The sequence below is a fragment of the Odocoileus virginianus genome, chromosome 4, assembly GCF_023699985.2.
Source record: "Odocoileus virginianus isolate 20LAN1187 ecotype Illinois chromosome 4, Ovbor_1.2, whole genome shotgun sequence".
Taxonomy (NCBI): Eukaryota; Metazoa; Chordata; class Mammalia; order Artiodactyla; family Cervidae; genus Odocoileus; species Odocoileus virginianus.
The window spans coordinates 51,200,758-51,228,565 of NC_069677.1; the positions used below are offsets into that span (position 1 = coordinate 51,200,758).

General features: G+C 39.1%; 1 protein-coding gene across 4 annotated transcripts in view; it reads right to left on the bottom strand.

Annotated features, from left to right (window-relative positions):
- Nucleotides 1–9,467: 9,467 nt before the first annotated feature.
- The window catches only part of GMPS (guanine monophosphate synthase), a 77,867-nt gene continuing 59,526 nt past the window's right edge, over nucleotides 9,468–27,808 (bottom strand). For all 4 annotated transcript variants that reach the window (XM_020897308.2, XM_020897310.2, XM_020897309.2 and 1 more), the window contains exons 12-16: nucleotides 25,997–26,122; nucleotides 22,996–23,111; nucleotides 18,225–18,355; nucleotides 17,121–17,293; nucleotides 9,468–15,833 (exon numbers count right to left, since the gene is read on the bottom strand). In XM_020897308.2, the coding sequence (XP_020752967.1) occupies nucleotides 15,732–15,833; nucleotides 17,121–17,293; nucleotides 18,225–18,355; nucleotides 22,996–23,111; nucleotides 25,997–26,122 (648 nt within the window). In that variant the 3' untranslated portion in view covers nucleotides 9,468–15,731. The remainder of the gene's footprint in view (nucleotides 15,834–17,120; nucleotides 17,294–18,224; nucleotides 18,356–22,995; nucleotides 23,112–25,996; nucleotides 26,123–27,808) is intronic.

Below are 27,808 nucleotides of genomic sequence, written 5' to 3' on the forward strand. Positions count from 1 at the left end.
TTTACTTTTATCAAGACTTGCCTTTGTCATATTTCCCCAGGCTCTGAAAAACCTTTTAATCCAGTAATTTCATCTTAAAGTCCTATTCCTGGTTTCTTCCACTAACAGCTATGGTTCCTTCACCTAAAATTATAATCTAATTAAAGTATGGTTAAGCCTTCTTTTCAGAGGAGTATCCACATTTGTTTGGTGAGAATTCTTTTCTTACTGAAAACCAAGCACTAATTGTGAATAATTTAGAAAATTCAAACAAAAAGACAGGAAAATTTAGAATCCCTTCTAAACTATCTTGAGTTAACACAGCAATAGCATTTTAGTGAATATCCTTACAATTTTCCCATAGGCATGTTTTTGCAGTAATAGATTCATTTAGTTCATAGGGTAAACCACTTTCTTATGATGATGATTTTCTGTAATTTTAATGATCACATGAATGTGCTTTAATTCATTCAACCAATACTCTATTGTCCTCAGGTTCCCAGACCCTTGACAACTTGCACCTAGGAGAGAGTGGACACCAGCAGAGACTCTGAGAGCAGAAGCCTCACAGTATGATGGGAGTTGTGTTTTGATGGGGAGGGTGAGGATGCATTCATGGTTAAATGTGGATGGGAACTCATGTCAGGTAGAAGATCCTATGGCATCGTTTCTACTTGCGGAACAAATGGTTCTACACTGCACTAAGAAGACACCATGTTTAAACACTACATCTTTCTGCCCATTTCACAGTGTATTTCTTTAAAAGTGATCTTACTGCAAAGTCATGTTTAGTGTTAGATTCTGGCACTAAAGTGATTCCCAAGTGGCACTAGTGATTAAGAATCCACTTGCCAATATTGGCAGGAGACCCAAGAGATGTAGGTCCAATCCTAGGGTTGGGAAGATCCCCTGGAGGAGGGAATGGCAACCCACTCCAGTATTTTTGCCTGGAAAACTCCATGGACAGAGAAGCCTGGTAGGCTACAGTCCATGGGGTCGCAGAGCCAGACATGACCAAGAGAGCACATAAACACGCACTAGCACCAGAATATAGACATGTTTATTTGCATGGGCTCATACACACGCATTCCCTAGTTCTGTCCAGTGAGAGAGCCAGTGACACATATCTCAGCAGCAGTAAGCACAGCCGGCACCGAGATCTTGGCTTCTAACACCCAATATCATTACCCAATGAAAGAAATCAGGATCCTTGGAGACACGAATTCTAGAGCTGGGTCAGGGAATACATAAGATAAGCCAGGAACATCTCTAGTGACAGGAAAAAAAAAGATTTTAATAAAAAGGTCACTAGAGAGGGGCATAGGAGGGGGTGGGGGGAAATGTCAAAGAAACACAACACAGGAGCCAACCTAAAAGATCTCCCAACAATTAAAACTGGAACACTTTGAGTCATAAATAACACGGCCCCAAAATATAAAATAAATACCCGGGCAATTATTTAAAGTATAAATATACTAGTATAAATAACTAAATGGGAGAAAAGAACCAAACCTCCTACACAGAACTCCAAGTAATTTATGTAAACATCCCCACCTTCTACTCCCCACCTCCCACTCCAGCTGCTAGCTAAGAGTAGAGTATGGGAAGGAGGGGAAAAGCAGTTCTATAGCTAATGTCAGGCAGTAAGAAGACAAGGAACAGAGGGCATAAATAATTAGGCTCACGTAGCTGAGGCATGGATAGGTATCCAAAAGCATTTTAAGCAAATTATAATTGGACCAAGTCACAATATTGGCACTCCAACTGCCTGCATCCAATTTATACAGCCTATTTTTGTTTTTCCTAGAAGGCAAAAGGCTCCAGAAATGATGGATGGGTCCAAAATGATCCAATTGCTTAAAACAAATAAAAACTGATTCCACATTTTTCCCCCCAGACATTTAGTTGCAAAAGTGTTTTAAATTGAGACAGGCTGACTTTTCGTGCTAAAAGATAAAAAAGAAAAGAAACCAATTAAGATAGGAACTTTTTTTGAGGCTGAATCAAAAACTAGGGCTGGTAAAGAGTTCTGTGCCTCAATCGATATGGGAAGAAGCAGAGGGGGAACTGGAGATCTGGGGAGTGCTTAACCCTTGTTACGCAAAAAGGACACTTAGGTAAATCCCAACACCATTTCTGAATTATTTATTAGACAAGGAAGGGTAGATTTTAATAGGCCAGAGTTTCACTGTCTAAACTGCAAAAATGAACTAAGATTTTTTTTCTCCCTTTGTTTCTTAAATCTCAACAGTTTTGATCATTTAAAGTGAAAGTCGCTCAGTCGTGTCTGACTCTTTGGAGACCCCATGGACTACACAGTCCATGCAATTCTCTAGGCCAGAATACTGGCCTTTCACTTCTCCAGGGGATCTTCCCAACCCAGGGATCAAACCCAGGTCTCCCGCATTGCAGGCGGATTCTTTACTAGCTGAGCCACAAGGGAAGTCCCAGAATACTGGAGTGGGTCGCCTATCCCTTCTCCAGCAGATCTTCCCAACCCAGGAATCGAACAAGGGTCTCCTGCGTTGCAGGCGGATTCTTTACAATTGAGCTATGAGGGAAGCCCCCCTTTTGATCATTTAATGTCCACTGTAAATTGCATAATCTGTGGACTCCCCTCCTCACTCTTTGGTCTGGTTCTTTGGGGTCCTACTGCCAAGTTCCTATCCATCATGCAACTCATACTGGGATCTACCAGCCTAGTACCCTATACCCTGGTGCACCAAGTGATCACACTGGAGCTCTCCAGGAAAACAAAGACTGGTTCTGTCATGACTCTCCAATGCTGAAAGGACCCAGAGTCCTTGGGGCAAGCAGACCTAGAGACCACATTGCAGACAACTCTTCATTAATCCCCGTCTAGATAAGATCACCAGCCATCAGTTCTACAGACACTGCATCAATCTGCCTAACTAGCTGGACTAACTAGGCTAATTAGCTGCCTGACTAGCCCTAGAAGGATAGGGGGTAAAAGCAATAAAGCCCACATACCAAAAGTTGCCACCTCTTCAGTCTTCTATGGCAAGACATAGAGGGCCACTCATCCCTTCTGGAAAACTACTAAAAGCTACTGAGAACTGAGTCCACTCACTCTCCTGCTGCTTTCCCTCCCTCCCTCTCCACACCCCCCCCCCCACCAATCCCCCATATCCCTGCTCCTTCCCAGACATCTCCTGTTCTCATTTAACCACCTTCCCCTGCTTACTTATAATATCACCTTGCACAGGGCCAACACAGCCTCTCAGGATCCAACTCTAATTTATCTTAAGTTCCCACATCCTTACATAACTCAGTCTTTCAGAAGCCTCTGGTTTAAATTCCCGAGCCAGGAAATAATAACCACCTCTACCTGAGAGAAGGTCTCATGTCAAGCCACATCTCAGCTCACTGGCCAGTCTACGAACAGACTGCCTCTGTCCATTCTAGTCAGTTGTTTAGGGGTATGGAAGGCCACACAGAATAGAACCAGTCCAGGAAAACTGCTATGTGCCAGCAGCTGCACTAGGCACTGCATCTAATCTTTAGTCCTTACATCAGTCCTAGTGAGTAGGTAGTATTTTCATCTGATTACAAGTGAGGGAAAACTTTCAGAAGGATTAAGTAATTTATCTAAGATTACACAACTGATAACCGATGAAGCTTGACTCCCTATCCGTGTTACTTCTACTCTGCCGACCTGCCTGTTACACACACGTCACCTTTCATCACCCAACCCCTGTTAAGTTTGGGTGTGGGATTCCCAGGTGGCTCAGTGGTAAAGAACATGCCTGCCAATGCAGGAGACACAGGAGATGCACGTTTGATCCCTGGGTTGGTAAGGTCAACCCACTCCAGTATTTTTAAGATTGATATATTAATTGGCTGCACTGGGTCTTCATTGCTGCGCAGACTTTTTCTCTAGTTGTAGTAAGCGGAGGCTACTCTCCAGTTCTGGTGTGTGGGCTTCTCATTGCGGTGGTTTCTCTTGTTGCAGAGCATGGGCCCAGTTGCCCACGGCATGTGGGCTCTTCCTGAAATGGGGATCGAACCAGTGTTCCTTGCATTGCAAGGAGGATTCTTAACCACCGAACTACCAGGGAAGCTCCACTCCAGTATTCTTGCCAGGAAAATACCATCGACAGAGGAGCCTGGTAGGGTACACTCCATGGCACCACAAACAATTGGACATGACTGAACATGCACAGATTAAGTTTGGGTGACAAGTGTCTAGTTTCCCTTTGAAGCATCAGTGCTGGTAATTTTTGAAAATTAAGAGTCTGGGGGCCACAAGGCAAGGAATAACAAACATGGAATGTAACATCAATCAAGCATTTGCTGAGAACCACTACAGACCAAACACTGTTAATAGGTGTTGATGGGACACAAAAGTCAAGACCCATTTTCTGTTCTCACCAAGTTAACATGTAGGAAACAGACAAGCAAACTGCAGAGAAGAATGCAACAAAAGCCATAAGACAGATGCCCATAACGTGCTATGAAAATGCAGAGAGAGCACACGCTCTGACCTGAAGGAGCTGAGGAAGGCTTCTAGGAGAGGTGACTTGAACTGGCCCTTAAAGCACAAGCCAGTTTCACACCACACCGGCCCAGGCAGAGCACAGCCTGGACACACACAGGAGCAGAAAGAGGCCTAAAGTTTGAGGAGTTCAATGGCTGCAGGACAGTCTGCAGAAGATGAAAAATAATCAAGTGCTATGGGAAGCACTCTGGGCATAATTCTATAGGCACAGTAAGTTTTTCATGTGTTTTGAGCAAACAAGTAAGGCGGCCAGGACATTTTATGAGTCCATGATCTGTGTTTGGAAATAGAGATACTAGCTTGGATAGGGAAGAAACCAGGGGCAGAGATAACCCTTAGGTTGCTACTACAATAAGACAGATCAGAGACAACTGAGGCCCTGACTATGGTTGAAGCTGGGAATGGAAAGGAGCAGACTGATGAGACATCTTGGGAAGATAAACAGTCATTTGAAAACAAAGTGGATATGTGTGTGGAGGACTGGGTATGGTGAGGGGGCCACAGCAGTCAATCATAAAACCATCTCCTCCAGGCTCGGAGCCTCATTCTCTGGAGTCCAACACAGTGCAAGGTGGGCGCAGAACAAGTGCTCAACCAGTAGTTACTGCCATGAATGAACCCATGTTTACTTCTTGGAGGATAATAAATGTCAAGTTACATATACCTTCCCCTTACTGAATAAATGCAAAATGTTTACTGTAACAGACAATAAATCTCTTGCTCTTATACCATTAAGCCACAATATACATGCAGTCTATGGCTGTCTCACATTTTGCCAGGCCACACAGCAATATATTGGTGCTCAAAAATAAACCTCATATGATAAACACATTATTTTTGTGAGTAACGAACTAGAGTCCCTCTGTAGCAGCAAAAGCTGAAAACATTGAAATCCTCACTCAAGATTAACCACCTAAACTTTTCCAAAATTCTACTTTTATCTTGTGAAAAAAGAGTATTTATAATATGTCCAGAGAACTAAAGAGCAGAACTAAAGAACTGAAGGAGGAGAACTATAAACAGTTTCTAAAAAACCCTCAAATGTCAACTGGACTATCTAACCATAAGCACCATGGAAACCATTCAGAACACCTTAGGTCAGGACCACCATTCGACTTTGAATTCTGTGGTTTACTGTTTCCCAGACAGGGAAGCCCTGAACCACCCAATCCAATTGAACAAATACCAATAATTGAATGCTGTTCTCTAGGCATTCACATTTTAATTGATAATTCAAACAATTTATGGGGGGGGGGGGGAACCAGACTGCCTAAAGTTAAAAAAAAATATTGTTTTAAAAAACAAAGCAGCACACTTAGGGCTGTAACACAAAAGGCTAAAGCTACAGGTGATAAAAAAGTGGTTTCCTATTTGGCGGTATCAATGGGGAAGCAAGGGTATAGGCCAAGTTATCTGCCTGAGCTTAGCTTTTTCACTTACGTGTCTTAATTTGGAAATTCTACTATCAGACATGTACTCCTTTAAAGGAAGCTTTACGCTCTTCTTGCAGGTTTCTAAAAAGCATTCCATTTTCACATTTTATAAACCAGGGTCTGAGAGTTCAAAGATGAGTAAATCATTGATCTTGCCTTCAAAAGTTTACAGCCTGGTTGAAGAAAAGAACTGTAAACAAGTAGAAGAGAAATAAGAAATTATAAACAAATAGTCATGGAATTCAACACATAATGGGAGCTTGGAAAAGACGTTAAGTTTTCACAGAGGAGACCCTCTATTGAAGTGAAGCCACTCAGTCATGTCCGACTCTTTGCGACCCCACGCACTTCAGCCTACCAGGCTCCTCTGTCCATGGAATTTTCCAGGAGTGGAAAATGGAGTGGGTTGCCATTTCCTTCTCCAGGGGATCTTCCAAACCCTCTACTGAAAGTTGTGACTACATGTTTGCAGACATTAAGAACGCGAGAGCTGGCACTCTGAGCAAGGGGAGCAGCAGGGGCAACGGTGACACATGAAACACAAGGGCATGAAGAACCCACGAGCAGATCTGGCCGCAAAAGGCAAATTTAAGCCTGACTGATGGGCCAGAGTTAGGCTGTGGAGGGCCTTAAAGTTATACTAAATGCTTTTCTCAAACATATAGCACGTCACTTGAACCACATAAAGTACCATGGAAAAAGTATGTGACTGACTATAGACCTGACTCACAGCAAGGACAAAGGGTTGATGTCACTCTCTGACGGAGTAGCTTGGCTGCCCACCAGCTTCTCCAGCCCTTTGGGTTCATCCAGAACACACTCCCAACAGGACGCAATTCAAACCCTTGGCTGAACTATAGCCCTCCACGGTTTTGCACCAACTCTCCTGTTCTATCCTCCCAAACAATCCAGGCTAGTCAAAGTCTATCCACTTCTGGCTCCTTCTGGCCTCTACCCACCAGGAATATTCCACAATTTCTACCATGGAGAGGTAGGAACTGTCCCAATTACCTAAAGGACTCAGTTCCAATCCAAAGAGTGACATAATGCACTTGACCATCACATGAGCTTGAGGTACTCTCCTTCACCTCTCAATTTTTTGATGGAAGTTATTATCTGAATACTTTATGATTACTCACATGCTAGCTGATCAATGTTATTGTCCCAAATTTCTTTTCCCAACCAAAAGACAGACCAAAAGAAAAACGTTTCATTATCACACACACTACTAGAATCAGAAGAGAAAGGAAAGTGAACATATAATTTTTTGCACTTTTCAAGTGCAAGACTGGAAGTTATAAGACAGAAGGCAGTGAGATCTGTTTCCTTGGTCAGGGTTACTATCATGTGGTATAAATTTCATAAAAATGAATTCACAGTCCTTTTACAGCTAAAAGGAAGTTATCCAACCCCACCCTGAAAATCTGAAGGTCTGGTATAGTGTAAATGTATCTGAATTGTCCCAGCTAATTAAGCACAACAGAATCATTAATGCACAGCATTTGTTTCATGTGTTTTAAGTAACAGATTACGCTCACACTAACATTTTAGAGATAATCTTTTCATACGTATTCCTTATTCACACTTGACCCACACAGGTAACACTGTTCCTTCATTGCATCTGAGTTAACTGGTGCCCAGGAGACTGGTGTCTTGCCCAAGGTAACACAGCCACCTAGAGTCAGAATCAGAAATAAACCAAAGTTTATTGGATTTCACGCTGATGTTGAATCAGCAGAATTAGGAACAAATACTATTTCTAAAATACATTTCCAAAATTACACCTAACAACAGGAACCTTACTCAATGTCACTAACACTCAAGATTTTATGATAGATTCTTATTCCCATGTCTCAGAGAGAAATTTTTTATTTACTACAATGGTTTTCTTCTGAGATTTAGGGTAAAGAAATCACACAAAAATGAAACTATACATAAGACAGCTATGCTTTTGTAAGCTGAGGTTCAATCTGTTTCCAAACTAACGTGAGCTATGCTGACTCCCTCTTTCTGCCTCAGAGTGACATCTCCGAAATCTGAAAACACATTCAAAGATGGCCATGCCATCACCATCCACTTAACAAAGATCATCTCTTACATGAGTGTGGTATGAAACTTTTCCCTTGTTTTACAAAAAGAAATTAATATAGTAGTAAATAGATAGCACATTTAGCATAGTCTAAAGCCAATAAATTAAAATGCTCACCACTACATACAGGTCTAAAAAGGATGGGAAAGTCTTAAGCCTCTGCAGCAACAAGTACCTAAAAAACAAGCTCCAAAGTGAAAGTATACATCAAACTCAAATTGAGGCACATTCTATACACACATACTTTATGTAATATATGGTATGTTTCTACACTCCTACGAAGATGCATTAGAAATTTAAAATACCTATTTTTTGTAAAACATTCCAATTCTCAAATGTCAAAACCAAGAAAGACAACACTTTCAATGTTAAGGAGACAATTTAGGCATAATTTAGACATACTCTTCAAAGACAACTAAACTGAAAAGAAAAAAAATTAAGATACTGAGACTCCATGGTTTCTCAAACTGTTCATTCAGGCACTCTGCAAAATAAGGACTGTAAATAAGAGTTCATTACATCCTCACCACTCACAATGCAATAGAAGCTGCTTTCCAAAAGAATCAGAAGATGGAATTTTCTTGCACTCTGCCTAATATTAGTTCTAAAATTTATTCCACTGAACCTTTTTTTTTCTTATTTAGAGCAAATATCAATATGCTAAAGTAATTAGGTAAAGGCATCTTGACAAAAGGCTCTCTCCACCATTTAAGGTAGCCACATTAAGTGGGAATTTTAAAACATAGTTTTCTCTATGTAATTTTTTTCAAATGTATGTGTTGGCAGGTTACATATTGTCTAAAAGAACAGTAATATACAGCTGCATAGGGAACAGCATCCTGAAATATATATACATAAACATTTTATTAGAATTCAACACAGTATTTGGTTAACACTGAGGTTTAAGTGGGATTCCTAGTTTCTTTTACTAGTATCTAAATTATACATCTCATTAAAGAAATTCACTAACACTCTAAGAAAAACCTTAACTGTGGTGTGAACTAGAGCTTTTGATAAAGGTAGAATTTTTTTTAAACATAAAATGACAGATCTATGAGAGTGCAAGATAAAAACTATGTAATATTTTTGTTTTGAGCTATGGTAAAACAGAAAAAACTTTACAAAATACAGTTGAACCAAATAGTCTTCCCCTTCAGCAGAGGCCAAACTAGGTCATCGATCTGAAAGGATTCAGTTACCAGAGCAACGTAGTTACTTGAAAATAATTACTGAGTTCAGTTTCTGAACACGTTAATTCCTCTAATCTTAATATTGGTAATTCACTAATACAAACATCTCCTTTAATGGGTTTCATCAACTCTGGTAACAGTTACAAACAGTGAAAAAGATCCAACTGCTGTATTAAATTAGTAAAGACAATTTATATTTTAAGAAATTGAGAACAGTTTTGATCAAATATAAATAAGTAAGAAATCAAATAAGCATGTGGGTGTACAAACATATGACTTTAATTTTGGAAACACAAACACCTTTAGCCAATTATTTAAATAGAAAGCTACCCAATATTTTACAGCCACTGTTAACACTGCAGGTAAAACCCTAACATCCTCCTATGTAACTAAGAGAAACATTAACTTTATCATCCAGAAACCTGACAACAGATGAAATTTCCTCCTTCTCACATCCCAATGGTGTCTATCTTATCTTCTCTTACTTCTTTCTCATGAACTCTGAAGCTTAATGACAAATTATTACCCATCATTTCCTCCTTTATGAGGTATACCGAAGACAAAAAACCACTGACATCATTTCACATTAGCTAATGTTGCCAACAACATACAATTGACATTTCAGTATACCATGAACAATTACATAGTATTTCACAACTACACTAGTTACTCTGATTAACAAAATATTTCTTTATAAAAAAATCTGTTTGAAAGGTTACATTCACTTCATTTAATATCAAAACAATGGTCATAGAAGATTACTTACCTTAAACATTTTTATTCTCCAAAGGCATATACTCTACTTGGATTAGTCAAGGTTCAGGCTTCCTGGAATACTCAAAAGGATTGTGGAGCTACTGAACTTAGTATACCCAAGAAACAGCCAAAGTCCCCCCACCCCTACCCGAGTCTCCTGATTTTGCCAATCAAGGGGTCCTTAACAATGTCAAAGGATGCCACAGGGTTCACCAGTGAACAAATGGGTAAACTAAGATGTAACTGCACAAAAGATTTTCATTCTGGGAACTTAAGTTGCAGGTAATTTCTAGTCACTTCGAGCTCTCTAGAGAATTATATCAAAATGACATGGCTCCAGAAGGCTGAGTAATAACTCGGTTAACAGGCATAGCTCACTCTAGGTTTCATAATCTGGCTAACGGCCCATCTGGAGACCTGCACAGGGGTGGATCTCTCTTTAAAGAGACTGAGAGGAAGATGGCTGTGTAGTTGCGGCATAGATCTCACTTTACAGCACTGCCCTTTTGCAAGAGACCAGCAGTAGGTCCTGTTTTCCCAAACTGAAGTAAGCTGGGAAAGGACTGTTCCCTATATGAAAAAGGATGAAAAGTGAAGACAACAATCAGTGTTTGTTTTGCAGTGAACTGGTGCAGAAGCAGCGCACACCCCAAGCAGCAAGAGTGATACTGCAAGCTCCTTCCCTGGGAACAACCAGCCGCAGTGGCTCTTCACTATGTGAGCATCTATGCTTTATCTGGGTTTATTTTGTAACATCACTAGCAGGATGTGTCCTAAGGTGACTGCTTTTTTGCTTTACACTATTTTGGCTTATGAAAAAGTTTCACAGGAAAGCCCTACCTGTATAGGTAGTCAGTTCCAGAGTCTGGTCCCTAGCTTTAAACTAACTTAGCTACACAGATGTTTATTAAGACAGTATCCAGGGTCTCCTCAACTATAGGTCTGACCAAGATTTTAAACTATAACTAGAGATGCCAGGCCTGTCCCTCAGTAACAACTTACTCCAGCTGGGAGATTTTAAACTGTCAATACTTGGGCCTCACCAAGGTTCTAATTTAACTGATTTGATTGTAGGGTCTGGGTGTTATATAAACTTCTCAAGTAATAACAGGCATCCAGAATTGAGAACCACTGAAAAAGGTTAAAATTGGACAGTATACCTGAGCCTCTTCAATATGTAAGACTGGGGTTTTGAATGCTGGCATTTTGGCAGTGTTTCAGTTCATTTCAGTCGCTCAGTCGTGTCCGACTCTGTGACCCCATGGACTATAGCACATCAGGCTTCCCTTTCCATCACCAACTCCCAGAGCTTGCTCAAACTCATGTCCATCTAGTTGGTGATGCCATCCAACCATCTCATCTTCTGTTGTCCCCTTCTCCTCCTGCCCTCAATCTTTCCCAGCATCAGGGTCTTTTCAAATGAGTCAGTTCTTCCCATCAGGTGGTCAAAGTATTGGAGTTTCAGCTTCATCACCAGTCCCTCCAATGAATATTCAGGACTGATTTCCTTTTGGATTGACTGGTTTGATTTCCTTGCAGTTGAAGGGACTCTCAAGTCTTCTCCAACACCACAGTTGAAAAGCATAAATTTTTTGACACTCAGCTTTATGGTCCAACTCTCACACCCACACATGACTACTAGAAAAACCATAGCCTTGATGACACGGACCATCAAGTAATGTCTCTGCTTTTCAACACGCTGTTTAGGTTGGTCATAGCTTTTCTTCCAAGGAGCAAGCGTCTTTTAATTTCATGGTGGCAATCTTTGAGGGATTTCAAATCTTCTGTCATTTCCAGATGAAATTTTTGGAAATTTAATAGTCACAGATGCCACCATCATTGTTATCAAAGTCCCATGCTGGTGAAAAAGATTCTGTGGTTCCCTACAGTGTCTATGTGTCCCTTTAACTTTCTGAGGGTAAAGACATCCAACCCATATTCAGTTCTCTATTAAATTCTAATTGGGGCCAATGAAAGGAGGACCTACTGAGATAATAGCCAAGCTGTGTTCGCACCCTATCTCAAAGAGAATTCAAGAGAAGGGGAGAGAGAAGGAAGGTGTGGGGAGTAGCAAAGGAAGCTGTTTGGAAAGGTAGAAAGAAGCAGGTTTAACACTAGGTATGAGTATCAAGAGGATTTCAGAGACACAGCACTATTTCCAGGAACTAATCCCTCACTTATTGTAAGATGATGCTAAGTTATACACTGAGAACTTCCTGTTAAGCCTCACCTTGAAGAGCCCTGGAGCATCACCTCTTCAGTGAAGAGAGCAAAAGACCTGGATCCTATGCAACTCAGTACAGGAGACTTCTCACAGGTCTCAAAGTCAAAGCATATTGTCAACTTCTCTAAAAACATACAGTGAAGAGAGTGCCACCAGGATCACATTGTTGATGAGTTATCTTCCAAGTGTCACGGTCACAAGAGAAGATTCTCATGTGGTCAAACCTTGATCTATGCCTCAGTTTCAAAAAAGGGTAATTAATTATCTGATTTTACAATACATTTTATGTTTACCTTTGATTGGGTCCAATCTGATGTTAAAAGCACTTAAAACCATCCCATTTCTCCATTCTATCTCCTACTATGTTTTTTCTTATTTATAAAATGAGAATTTAGAGCTGGATTTGATATAAACATAGTTCAACTGCCTCATCTTACATGTAAAAAGCCAGAAATGACTTGACCAAATTCACATAGCTGTTTAATGGCAAAACAAAGCACTAAAGATGAACATGAAAGCTCCTGTGAATGCCCTCACTCTCTAGAGGTCTGATGTAAGTTACTCAAGAAAAACCGGCTATCAAGAGATAAGCCCAAACACAGTAAGGAAATGAATTTTTACAATGCTTGTTTGGCTACACATATGCACCTATCTTAGGATAAGGGATAAGGCAAAAGATGGGAATGAGCGGGTAACCTTATCTCCCAGATACATCTTAAAGACCTACTCTCGGCAACTGTACCAAGCTGTTACTTCCAGCAGAGCTGCTGATCATAGGTAGGGCCACAAAGCTGGCACAAGATATTTGGTTCTCAAAATTTCTTTCATGCCTACTAATCTTAGAAATTGAGGCTCAGTGGTAAAGAACCCACCTGCTAATGCAGGTGACGCTGTTAGATCCCTGGGTCGGGAAGAACCCCTGGAGAAGCAGACGGCAACCTCTCCAGTATCCCTGCCTGGGAAATCCCATGGACAGAGAAGCTTGGTGGGCTATGAGTCCATGGGGTTGCAAAGAGTCGGACACAACTTAGTGACTAAACAACAACAATCTTAGAAATAAATGCTTTCACTAACCTGCCTTCCTCCTTCTAATAAAATACATTTTCAGACAGAGAGGTGTCCCAGCTTAGTGGCGAATGCAAGGCGTGCAGGTGGGAGCTGTCAAGGATGAACAGTGAGGACAGGGAGCCACTGTCCAAAGCCTTGGCCAAGGATAACCATCCCCTAAGTTTATACAACTTTATATAAATTATGGACTTTTTATATAGGCTCAAAGATTCACTTAAAGAAATAACTGGGGAACCCTACATTTAATTCTGAAGTTCTTCAGGTAACCACTACGAAGTGGAGCTTGTTTCCTTAACTGTAAAATGGAACTGCAATCTTAACTCTTCTCAGGCCCCTGGATAAAATACTGTGAAGGTATAGAGCAGTACTACATGACACAAAGTAAGAAAGTGCTTTGCAAAGGAAGACAGGGTACTAAATATGAAGAAATCTTTGAATTCTAGAATTGTTTTTTACTATATCATGTCGACAAGTGTTTGAGAAACCATTTTTTCAATTTTATTATTAAGGATTATATAAAAGGGGGGTTAGTGAACAAATATCAGAATAATTAGGTTTAAAAAAGCAACAACTGTTTCTAACTTCAAGATTTCTTAAGAGCTTTGAAAATAATGTACCCCATAAATCTCCAAGATGAAAGGACAAGTGAGCAGCAGGTCCCAAAACTGTACAAACCACCTACCCCTTTATCTCTGTGGAACAATGTTGAGTGAAAGGTGTTCAATGTTCAACGTTCATTCGAGTGAACAGTGTTCCACAGAACATACTTTAGGGGAAAAGTCTTCCTAGATTCCTATTACTTGTCTGAATACAAAATTATAAGACACTTTTGCTAGAAGAGGAATTCTTTTGTCACATAAACACAAAGGTTTACAAGCCTTTTATATACTGTCTGTTTCAGTTCTAAAATAACGTACCTTCAATTCTGTTAAGGCCAGGCCACTAGTATAGCCTCTCTGTAAAAGGCCATTATGAGTACCTCATTAGGATAGAGAATGAACCCTTCAAGTTTTGTAGAAGTCAAATACTGCTATCTCTCAGATACAGATAAGTTACAACAGTCAGAAGCTCTTCCCTTGCTGGTCCAGGAACACAGTTTTCTTATCCCCTGGGCCAACCCAGAATGAAAGGAAGACTTCTGCCATGTGTAATTTTATTATTTATCTAACAATGGATCCCAAACAAATTTGTATAGCTGATTAATACAGAAAATCTTAGACTACATAAAAGGCAGCAACTTGAGATGGAATTTGTATGAGAAAATACAAGGTAACATTTTAAAACAGTAACATCAACTAAAATATTGAGAGAGAAATGATTGCAAATTCAAATCTAGTACTGTCTATTTTTACAGTGCATATATGAATATTATAAAAGCATCTGTTAGGAACTGGAGGCAATGGCAAAAAGTCCTATACCAGTTCTTGAATGTTCTCTTATAGCTGGTAGAAAGGAGTACAAAGTTTGGCAAACTTGGCATGGGCCAAGACAGGTCACAATCTTCTGAGCAGTGCATTAAAAAAAATGTATCTATAGATTACACCAAGAATTCATTTTACAGCTCTTTACTAGATTATATAAATCGCAGGCATGCATCTGTAAGCTGTGGGCATGCATGATGGTTTCTGTGATCTCAGAGCTTCACTCTGGCCAAACAAGATAAAAATGTTTGAATTTTACACTAGACCAAAGACAGTCTCTTCTGGGGACAGAATAGAAACGTCCTCTACAAGGCTATGGGAGCTTGCAACATAAGACTGGGAGGATAAAGCTCCTTACTAATGAACAGGTTGACAGAGCACAACATGGAGCATGATTTGAAAACATTTTAAATGGAGACCACACACAGTTCCTTCCTCCCATGACTGTAATGACATGAAACTCAAAGGACTTCAACAAATTCCTGGTGCTTTTCCGTCTTAGGGTAGCTCACCATTTTATGGTCCCAGTGTCCTGCAAAAGTGGGTGGGACAGCCCACCCTTATCTTTATCTGATATGCTGACCCCTTCCTGGAGGAATAAACTTACTTATAGGGAAATTCGGTTTCACCAAAAGATATACATACTAAGTCACACTGCTAAATAATGGTGTTTCTAACATCTCTTAGAAACTGGCAAGGGGACAGAAGTCCACTACCAGCCCCCAAACTCACCCACATCCATACATCTTTGACTGGAGAGACATCAATAGAAACAGTGAGTTTATACATAAGCAAGTGAGACAGAGGTAAAGGCAAAAGCAGTGTCAGTCTGTCTGAGTGTAGGCAATAGTGCGTTGATTATACCCGTACGAACTCTTCAGTCCCTTTTAGTTATCCCCAGCTCTGCTCTTAAGCCGTAGACTTTTGCTGCAGAGAATTCAGATGTGATGTGGTTGCTCCAGTAACACTTTTAACAGTACTGCATTCAATACTGGGAATGGTTTCTAAACAATTTAAACTGCACACGGAACTTTAGTAGAACAAGATGTTTATTACTCCCACTCAGTAGTTCCTGGGGGCTTTGATGTTAAGTCATACATAATTCGAGAAATACCAGGAATCTTCTTAATCTCGGTGACCATCTTTAACACCACCTGTTATAAAACAAAGATTATAAATAAAGAGCTAGGGGTCCATTGCATGTTCAACAGAGCTAGAATTTGTAATTTCATTTGTAATTTAAATTTGTAATTTCAAATTAAAACACAATCTATTTTTACCACTGTTCTCTAGGTATATGGGCTTCCCTTGTGGCTCAGGTGGTAAAGAATCCACCTGCAATGTAGGAGACCTGGGTTCTATCCCTGGGTTGGGAAGATCCCCTGGAGAAGGGCATGCAACCGACTCCAGTATTCTGGCCTGGAGAATTCCATGGGCTATACAGTCCATGGAGTCGCAGAGAGTCGGACACGACTGAGCAACTTTCACTTTCTAGGTATATGGGATACATTTATGATTAATTTACACAGTGACTCTACAGATTTAAATGACTTAAATTCAGTAGTACTCAAAGTGCAGTCTGCAAGTCAGGGGTGTGACTAGTCCACAGCAAATGTTTAGAAGCATTTATAGCAACCTGACACTGCTGCAGCATCCAAGCATGTGACTTCATGGGTGGAAGACAACGCTTCACAGATTCTCTGCGGCTCACAACTCCAAGGCCACTAAGGCGGCACATATCACAGGTAATAATAATCATTGCTGTACGTATAGAAGAGGAGGGCCTTGTCACCTAACTGGCCAGACTGGGCAAATGCAAGCCTAAGGGAAAACAGACTCTAAGCCACACTCTCCAATCCACACATCTCTGACAGCTAGTAATACAATCAGAGCCCTGTATTGGGAGTCCTGGAGCAGTGCTGCAACTAACAGAGTCTTGCTTCGACTTTCACTTGCTATCTTAGAAACAGCTCCTCTGTAACGAACACTCCAGTGGGGGGATAACAAGAAAGGAAGATGGTGATCAAAACTGTAATTGCTAGTTGGCAGAGCATGAAGAAATTCATGGGTGCCTGGCCATAATGCTATTAAATCTCATCCTTATGTCTAATCAATTCTTCTTCACTCCTAGGGTTTTCTTCTTTACTTGGAGGACACTGTTTATAAGGCAGAGGTTGGCAAGATTAGATAAAATGACAGATTAGAGTTGGGAGTCTCCACATAGTAATCAGACATCTGGAGGAGGTTAATAAACTTAGGGCCTTTTCCTACTGTAATGTATTAAATAATGAATTATGTAGAGATTTAAAAAATTAGAGCCTATTTTATGAACAGAAAACCAACCTCAGAAATATCAACATTGCTACAGCCTACCCCATTCACCATTATTATAAAATGTTAAGGTATTAAACATGTACATCAGAAAAAAATGTATACATTACCTCTATGGGGATCTCATTGCCAGGGGTTGCAGGTATACCAGTCATGAAATCACTAGTAATAAAGGTTCGAATAACCACAGATCTCTGGCAAGAAGGCTGCTTCTGAAGTGGGTCCCGATCAAAATGCAAAGGTGTCAAAATCACCGGCATCTGGCTGATTTTCCCAGCATACCCTAGAGAAAGGAAGTGAACATGTAGAACCAATCACCATGCCATAGGAAAGCACTCTCAGTTCAATTAAACCCTTCCAGACAGGATCTAAATTCACACACACAGACACACCTCTTCTTAGGACTGTCATCATGTACTGTTTTCAGCTACTCTCACAGCACTGTAAGCACAAACGCAGTCACAAATACAAATTACAGTCTGATGACTGCAGTGATGTGCTATACATATAAGTCAATTCATTATTCATGCCATTATCTTCTATACTGCAAACACTGAATAAGAAAGTACCGAGCCACTAACCCTAGGGGGAATACAGAGTTAGGGTCTTGCAAGCCTCTAGTCATAACATATTCATCAACTGATCAATACAACCTTTCTTTGTGTGTTTTCTGTTTAAAGACACCTTACTCAATATGTACTGTAGATTCACGAGCAGTGAGCTCACAGCCAATGGCACTGTAACTCATGCTTGCAGGAAGCTTATCTAACACACTTCTTTTCTCAGTAAGGCACACCACAGTCTTCCTGTGCTTAGGAACCTAGTCAGCAGCACCTCAGCACTAAGCTCAGAGGACATTTTTACAGTGAAATCACCAACAAGAAAGCAAGAAAATGCAAAACAGCACGGCATTAAATAGATGACAAAAAAGACACTTGTTTACAGAAACAGCTGAAACAAGAAGACAGAGCACTGCCACCTTCAAGCTCAGCTGAGAACATCTGAGTCGAGCAACTCAGACTTTCTGTCACTGTGTGCACGTCTGCAAGTGACCACAGACATGAGCAAACTCTACACAGATAAGGCAAGGTCACAGAACCACCCACAGAATTAAACAGTAACACTAAAAGCTGCGTCCTCCTATTAAAAATCATAAAGCCAAGCTTTCAAAATCTAGCTGAAGCATGTAGTGATGAACAAAATGGTCAACTTACCAGACTCCCTGAGAATGTTATGGGCCTCAAAATCAGCTTGGCGTAAAGTACTGAGCACCCCTGTGGTCAAGAAAGTGGGAGTAACATCTGTAGGAGGTTCTTTAACTGGTGGGCCAAATATATAAACAACTCTAAAAGGAAGGAAGTGAAAATTATAAAGACAATACATTTCAGTATGAGGAAACAAAGCACATAAAATTACATCTGCTGCATTTGTTCTTAGGGCCCCTGTCTTACCCACTTCAAATCCCCAATGGGAAGGACAGGACTATAGAAGGTATCTGTTGTTTGAACCTTCCTCAAAATACATTCTCTGAAATACTAGTGTGAAGATAAACTTGATTATCACATCCCTCTTTCCATTTAACGTACTAGATTGAAAAAGATACACAAAACTTCATGTTCATCTGGAATCTAGGGGTGAAAACAGGGTCCTTGCAAACGCGATCGAATAAAAGTCATAATTTTGGGGGGGCGGGAGGCAGGAGGCTAACCCAATGATTCGTGGGTGTCCTTCTAAGCAAAAGGCAATCTGGAAAGACAGACACACAGAAAAGAAAGGGCCATGTAGAGATGGAGATGAGACTGGAGTTCTGCTGCCTCAAGGCAACGACTGCCAGCAAACGTCAGAAACTATGAAGAGGAGAAGGATTTTCCCCTAGAGCCTTCAGAGAGAGCAATGCTCTGCTGACACCACCCTTATCAGAGGTATAGCCTCCAGACCTGTGAGATGATAGATTTTTATTCTGTTAAGCCTTCTAGTTTGTGGTGATTTGTTATGGTAGCCCTAGAAAATCAATTCACAAAAGCCTGGGGAAACAATGAATTAAACAAATAGGTTTTAAGGGCAATGCTAAAGAATACTCAAGGTACTGCACAATTGCACTCATCTCACATGCTAGTAATGCTCAAAATTCTCCAAGTCAGGCTTCAACAATACATGAATCATGAACTTCCGGATGTTCAAGCTGATTTTAGAAAAGGCAGAGGAACCAGAGATCAAATTGCCAACATCCGCTGGATCACCAAAAAAGCAAGACAGTACCAGAAAAACATCTAATTCTGCTTTATTGACTATGCCAAAGCCTTTGACTGTGTGGATCACCACAAACTGGAAAATTCTTCAAGGGATGGGAATACCAGACCACCTGACCTGCTTCTTGAGAAATCTGTATGCAGGTCAGGAAGCAACAGTTAGAACTGGACATGGAACAGACTTGTTCCAAATAGGAAAAAGAGTACATCAAGGCTGTATATTGTCACCCTGCTTATTTATCTTATATGCAAAGTACATCATGAGAAATGCTGGGCTGGGTGAAGCACAAGCTGGAGTCAAGACTGCTGGGAGAAATATCAATAAATGCAGATATGCAGATGACACCACCCTTATGGTGGAAAGCAAAGAACAACTAAAGAGCCTCTTGATGAAAATGAAAGAGGAGAGTGAAAAAGTTGGCTTAAAACTCAACACTCAGAAAACTAAGATCATGGCATCTGGTCCCATCACTTCTTGGCAAATACATGGGGAAACAGTGGCAAGACTTTATTTTTGGGGGCTCCAAAATCACTGCAGATGGTGATTGCAGCCATGAAATTAAAAGACGCTTACTCCTTGGAAGAAAAGTTACGACCAACCTAGACAGCATAATAAAAAGCAGAGACATCACTTTGTCAACAAAGGTCCGTCTAATCAAAACTATGGTTTTTCCAGTGCTCATGTATGGATGTGAGAGTTAGACTATAAAGAAAGCTGAATGGCAAAGAATTGATGCTTTTGAACTGTGGTGCTGGAGAAGACTCTTGGGAGTCCTTTGGACTGCAAGGAGATCCAACCAGTCCATCCTAAAGGAGATCAGTCCTGAATATTCACTGGAAGAACTGATGGTGAAGCTGAAACTCCAATACACTGACCACCTGATGCAAAGAATGGACTCATCTGAAAAGACCCTGATGCTGGGAAAGATTGAAGGTGAGAGGAGAAGGGGACGACAGAGGATGAGGTGGTTGGATGGCATCACTGACTCAATGGACATGAGTTTGAGTAGACTTCAGGAGTTGGTGATGGACAGGGAGGCCTGGCGTGCTGCAGTCCATGGGATCGCAAAGAGTTGGACACAACTGAGCAACTGAACTGACCGATAGAACACTGATCCCAAAGAAAGATTCTTATTTCACTATGTACATATTTCATTAATAAAAGAATGTCACCAGGGAAGCCATTCTTAATAAATGGTGGTCCTGTGGTTAAGAATCTGCCTGCCAATGAATGGTCCACGAAGACCCCACATGCCACAGAGCAACTGAGCCTATGCGACACGACTACTGAAGCCCATGTGCCCCCAGAGCCTGTGCCCTGCAACAAGAAGCCACTGCGGTGAGAAGCCTGCCAGAAACAACCAGAGAAGGCCCTTGCACAGCAACGGAGACCCAGCAAGGCCAAAAGTGTAAATAAATAGTGAGGGGGTGGGGGGAAATGTCACCAAAGTAAGGCTTGTTGGAAAAGGAACAACTCATTACTGCTGCAAGTAAATGTCTGTTTGAAACTTGTGAAGATACATTGCAGGTGTTAATTAATAAAAGTAGAATTTGGAAGATAGCTTAAAGAAATTAGTATCAAATAAGTACAACAACTCAAGGGGAATCTTATTGCTGATTTGGGGAATCTGTTCTATAACCTTCACCTAGAAAACAAGAGAGGAAGGGGATAGAGAGACAAATGCCACCTGGCTTTTTCTAATCCAGCTCCAACCAGCAGGCAACTGTCCCTTTTCCTTAGCCGTATCTGTCTTTAGCAGAGAAAATAAATCTCCCCTGCAACTACCAAGGGGAAGTTTAAATAATGCCTTTTACCCTTCTTATTAATAGGTACTTAGAATAAAACAAATATACAGAAGAAAAAAGCATCTGATCAAAACCACCAACTACTTCATTGCCTCCTTCCAAACATACTTTGGCAGGAAGGGTTTCGTCCCATGCATTGAAAGTAAGCCACACTTTAAAGCAATATATTTCCTAGAGCTCATAATCCTTGGAGGGAAAAGCAACTAGGCAAGAGAATGCCATTAACTTGCTCCTTTTTGTCTCCTTTCTTTCAAACAAGAGTGATCATAGAATATGTACAGAGACAGGCAGTCTTCCATCCTGTGTAGGACAGTAAAACTGGAACCATCCCTCTCTACACAAAGGTTCCACCACACAAACTAGGCGGGCGGGGCAGGGGTTGGCAAAAATTGAAAGCTTTTTAAAAAATTACTTAAATTCCAATCCCCTCCCCCAAATTTAAAAATCACCAAATACTTTTTTTTTTTTGGAGGGGCTTGCTAGGTTCATATTTTTAAAATCTAGTTTTTTGTTTATTGGTTGTTATACTTTTTTTCCCTTTTGGGAAGTGAGGAAGGATTAAGAATGGAGGGAGAGACAAACGAGGGAAAACAGAAAAGACAGGCAGAAAGACTAGAATACTAAAGGACAGATATAAAGTTTAAACAAGGGTAAGGGCCCTTTGGTAAAAGAGAAGGACAGAGACAGATGAAACTATAAGAATGCTGTGAAATGAAAAATATACTAATTATATAGTAAAGCAATGGAGTCAAACTTAGTGAAAGGAATTTTCTGTATGACCAATGAAGTTTATTTAGGTATCAGCATTTAAGAACTTTAAACCATTATTTTAACCAAGACAACTACCTCCATTCAAAACAGGCAATTACAAATTTACCAACTTACCATTATTTATTAATAATTCACTCTTTTCAGTGTATTAAAAGTGTATCTGTATTTGGAGGCCTTTGGTTCATTTATGCAAGCCTTTTAACATGTTCCCATTAGTAAAAATGTGACTTCCCTCTGACTTCTTGTCTTAAAGGCCAACACCAGCCTAAAAACACTAGCCACATCAGTATAGAAACATACACACCATGGAAATTCCCTGACAGTCCAATGGTTACAACTCTGCGCTTTCACTGCTGAGGGCACGGGTTCAACCTCTGGGCAGGGACCTAAGACCCCACAAGCCATGAGGAACGGCCAAAAAAAGAGAAATGTACACACCCTGCTAGGTAACCACCAAGAGGCAGGTCTGTAATTTCTGTAGCTGATTTGAGTAAACTGAAATCTCAAGCTATCCTTTTTGATTGTCAACTGCCTAATACTCATGAAGAAAACAGACCACAGTAAAAAACTGTGATATAAGAACATTTAATTAGCAATCTGGTACTAAATGAGTAAGATTTTTGAACTGTAAAGGAGACAATGCTACTGAGTACTACACATAGGTTATAAATCAGCTGTTGATATATCCAACATAAGAAATTTATGTGCAAATTAAAGGAAAACTGGATCTGAAGAACTAAGTTCAACATTTTTAAAACATTTAAGGCAGTTATTTTAATGACATCTGGTATGTTTGTACCTTTACTCTCTAATGATTATTAAATTGACCAAGTCCCTAATAGTAAATAACTTGTACATTTTTTTCAATCTTTCTAGAATAAAACATCATAAAACAAACGGTGTAAGTTGCTAATTGGAAAAATATTTTTTAAAGTCTTTAAATTTCATACTAAAACTATTCAATAAAAGCCATCCTATTTACCTAAAAAATTTTTTTTAATAAGCAGATGCTTGTACTGCAATGAACAAACAAAATACGAAGTATTATTAAATACCTGCTGGGTTGTGACCTAAGCTGTCTTTCAACAATAGGAAGACCTTAAAAAAAAAAAAATCACAGCCTTATACATCTCACCCCTCTGCCACCCGCAGAACATACCTGTTAATGTTGTGACACATACGAGGTATAAGTCTAGCCAGGAAAATAAGAGATTCCCAGTCAGGCTCATCCTTACTGGAGATTCCACACACATAACTGTAAGAACGACAGTCACCCTAAAAATAAAAATACAGTTGATAATTTTTATTGATTTTATAGTAATCAAAAGATGGAATGGAAAATACTTCATGCATGGTGACATCATGAAAAGTACTTTTAACAAAAACATGCTTGACTAAAAGTATACATGCGCATGAAAACCTATGCTGAACAAGGAGAACCTACACACAGATGTTCATAACTTGTATTTACAATAGTTCATAAACCGAAACAACCAGATATGTTTCAGGTGATGAATAACTAAACAAACTAGTACATCCATATAAAAAAATTAAAAATAAAAAAATAAAAGCATATATGGATATTTTGCTAACAACATAAATAAACCCTAAGTCAAAATTCCCCATTAAATTCTACTTAAATCACCTCAGCTACTATAAAGAAAGTGTTACAGTAATTTCAACAATTTATTCAACATACACTGGAGATCTGTTGGGATTTCATTCCAAATATCTGCTTAACTACAGATAGCCAGCACACCTAATTTGGGAGACAAGATCTGTCCATGTTTATCAGATAGATAAAGGATTCTTAAGTCAGATATAAAAATAAGTTATTCTTTTAAAATGAGTTAGTTTTAAAATAAGTAAAGAAAGTAAATTTTAAAACAAGCGAATAAAACTGATAATATTGATTCCTTTTTCATCTGTCTTGTTTAATCCAAGTAATTTGCTTTAAAAAAATTCAACTGAAAAGTAACTTCAAGATTAAATATGCAGTAAATATTAAATATGCCATAAACTTGAGAATGTAAGAATTCAGACTATTTGAATGCTAATATAATAGCATCTGTTAAAGTTTAAAGTGCACATGCTCTTCAGTCTAGGAAGCATTACTGAAACACATGAAATAACTGCTTGAAGAAATAAGATTACTTGCCTGTAATAATGACAAAGTGAAAATGGTTTAAATGTCCATTGGGAGGGGAAAAATTAAATAAATGATGGTATAACCATACATGGAATAAAGGCAACAGTTAACAATAAGAATCTACTTGCAATGACATGAAAAGAAGTTCATGATGCTCAGTTAAAAAGAAAAAGGTGATGTACAATGTGTCAAATAATTTCCTTTCATTCTCATTCTAAATATTTCTGAAAGGGACATTTAACTGTAGAGCAAAAACAGGGAGAATTAATTTTTAAATGTATTGCGCCTTTGATTTTTCTTTTTTTTAAGAAGTACAGTTTATTTTGATTATTTAGAAAATAAACCTCATTGCTATACTAACTGTGAATTATGATTTTTATCTGGATTTCTAAGTCTCAGCTGCAAAGACCTAAGAGATTAGATAAAAGATAACTAACAGCAAAAGAAACTTCTATTTTGACAGGAAAAGTAATAGAGCCTGAATAAGCGTCATTTTTTTTTTAATGAAGTGTAGTTAATTCACAATGCTATGTTGGTTTCAAGTATACAAAGTGATTCAGTTATACAAACACTCTTTTTCAGATTCTTTTCCATTATAATTTATAGTTCCCTGTACTACAGTTGTTTATCTATTTCACATATAGAAGTGTGCATATGTTAAATCATTTTTTAAAAAGAAATCATTCATCCTACAAATTATACTTATTTATCTACCCATAGTATTATCTATGAACTTATCAAAAAGCGAGAAGTCAGCATACAAGGCAGCACATTTTTTACAACAGACCTGGTTAGAACTGGACGGGGCGGAGTGGGGGTCAACCTATCTGCTCTTCTGTTTTTATAAAGTAGGGTAGTATCTGCCTGAAATAGCATATCATGAATTTAAAAATGAATCTATGATGAGATAATCCATATACCATTGAAAGAAAATTATTTCTACAATTCCAGGAATGGTTATTTCAATTTGATTTAAAAACAATGTAAGTAGCTTTCACATATAAGGACCTTGAAAGAGGGAGAGGGGAAAATAACTGTCCCATATCATTTCCATGAACTAAAATATTTCCGTTTAATTACAAAATAACAATGAAGTTTTACTATTTATTTACAAACAGGGCTACATGAATTCAGGAGAAAGGGGAATTTAAAAGAATGGACTCAGATTCACATATTTAGGGAAAAGAGTTAGATCCGTAAAACATTTCTTCTCATGGTTAATTCTACTATAAGAGAACACTATAACCACATTAACCCACTAACTGGCACTCACACAATTTTTAGTAGAATTACTGACACCTTTTCTGGTTTCCATTTAACTTCAAATCCTAACTCACAGAAAAGAAACCTTACTCCTTTCCTATCCTCCCAAGCTTTTTCCCCTAGAAACTCACTTGATGATCATGTCAACAAAGGCAAACTTAATATAATCTATTTATGAATAGCATTTCAAAAATGAGAACTATATTATAGTCACATGCTTTTACAACTGGAAAGACTGCACAACAAATACTGAAAATGTTATTTGTACATTATCACAGCTCAGAGGAAGAGAGAAGACATGCTGAAGAGGCCGAGGACACGGGTTTAAGGAAAATACAAGCTGAGAACAAGGCCTAAATGGTAAAAACATGTCCATCCAGGGCCTTTCTTACAGTCAGAGACTTCTAAAGCCACAGAACATTTCATATCAAGAAGGATAAATGAGGACATGACCTCTCAGTACCTGTCCTTCAAAGCAAAAGCAAGCCAATCCTATGACAATTCATTCTCTGAAGTTTTACTTTTGGTTACAGATGATAGGTGTTTCAAAACTACAAAATCTCAGCCTGAATATTTAGTTCCTACAACCTTATTCGCTCCATAAGCATTCATAAAATATTGCCTTTTTACATTTTTAAACTTGTTGTATACACTTTCATATTTCATTTTTGTAAGTCATTCTTATTTCGATATTAGCAGAAAGAGCAGCAGAAGTTATGTCACAGGTCAGTGAATTCACACAACTCACCTGCACACCCACAGTTTTAATTGGTAGCAGGAAGGCATTCAGTGAATGCATACTTGTAATCTGCATCAGCTTTTCCTGATCCTCTTCGGTCGTGCAGGCTTTAACTCTTTGTAATAGCGTATGTGGCTAAGAAAATCAAAGACATACTTCTTAGGATTTCAAGAAATAAGGTAGTCATTCTTTTGGTACCTATTACTATCTTATGTATCTACTTTCTAGTTTATAAGCAATAGATTCTATATGGTATTTCTAACTTGTGTGTGCTAATGCAGTGTTGTCAGAATTTCATCACTGAAGGCCAGGGCTATGAAAAGTTAAATATTAGGACAAGAAATACACATAAGATTTATACAGATGGAGGCTTTTCCCCTGTCACCGGCAAGGGACACCCCACGAATCAAATTCTCCTTATCTCCAGGGAAATTTTTTGTCATAAAGTCAACTTTGTCTGAAATGAATTTAACAGTTTATTTGCCTGGTATTGAATATATGTTTTTCTATTCTTTTATCCTTTTCTATTCTTTTACCTTCCCTCTTTCTATCCCTAGGTAAACAGACTATAGTTAGATTTTACTCCTCAATCTAGATTAACATTATGTCCTAACTAAAGATGTTAGTCTTTTAATTGTGAGTTAATATTAAGGTTCAATTCCATTCTACCAGTTTATTCAGCAGTTTCTATTTGTGTGTCCACTTTTTATGTTTCTTTCTCCTTAACGTTTCTCTGAACTGATGATTTTTCCCAACTCATTTATTTCCCCTTTACTAATTGTGAAGTTAAGCCCCTCTATTTTCATTCTTTAGCGGCTCCCCTTAAGTGGGGATCTTTAACAAAAGAGAATCAATCTGTGCTCATCTGGCAAACAATACCAAGGTCTTTGAATGCTTTAATTCCAATCAATCCCCCTATAGCTTACAAGCTATTTTAGCTATATGTTGTATTTTTTAAAAAAATAAACACCAAAATTGAGACCTGTTTATACAGCCTGTCTATTTATTTTTTTTTCCATTTATTTTTATTAGTTGGAGGCTAATTACTTTACATCATTACAGTAGTTTTTGTCATACATTGAAATGAATTAGCCATGGATTTACATGTATTCCCCATCCCAGTCCCCCCTCCCACCTCCCTCTCCACCCGATCCCTCTGGGTCTTCCCAGGGCACCAGGCCCGAGCACTTGTCTCATGTACCCAACCTGGGCTGGTGATCTGTTTCACCCTAGATAATATACATATTTCAATGCTATTCTCTTGAAACATCCCACCCTCGCCTTCTCCCAGAGTCCACAAGTCTGTTCTATACATCTGAGTCTCTTTTTCTGTTTTGCATATAGGGTTATCGTTACCATCTTTCTAAATTCCATATATATGTGTTAGTATACTGTAATGGTCTTTATCTTTCTGGCTTACTTCGCTCTGTATAATGGGCTCCAGTTTCATCCATCTCATTAGAACTGATTCAAATGAATTCTTTTTAATCAGCCTGTCTATTTAATTTTACCCATTTACCATTTTATTTGCTTATCAGTCCTTCCTGTATCTCAGACCCTTCAAACTAGGATCCCCTTCCTTCTTCTCTAGTCAGTTCTTTAAAACAGTGGTTCTCAAACCTAGCTACACACTCAAATTACTTAGTACACTCATGTCCCATTCCACATCAGTTAAATTCTAGGCAGAAGGGGGTCCAAGCACAGTATACTTCAAAAGCTTCCCCTGTTGAATCTAATACACAAACAGGGTTGAGAACCACTGCCTTTAGCTCCTTAAGTAATAGACTGTTGGCAATAAATTCTGTTTCTGTGAAAACATCT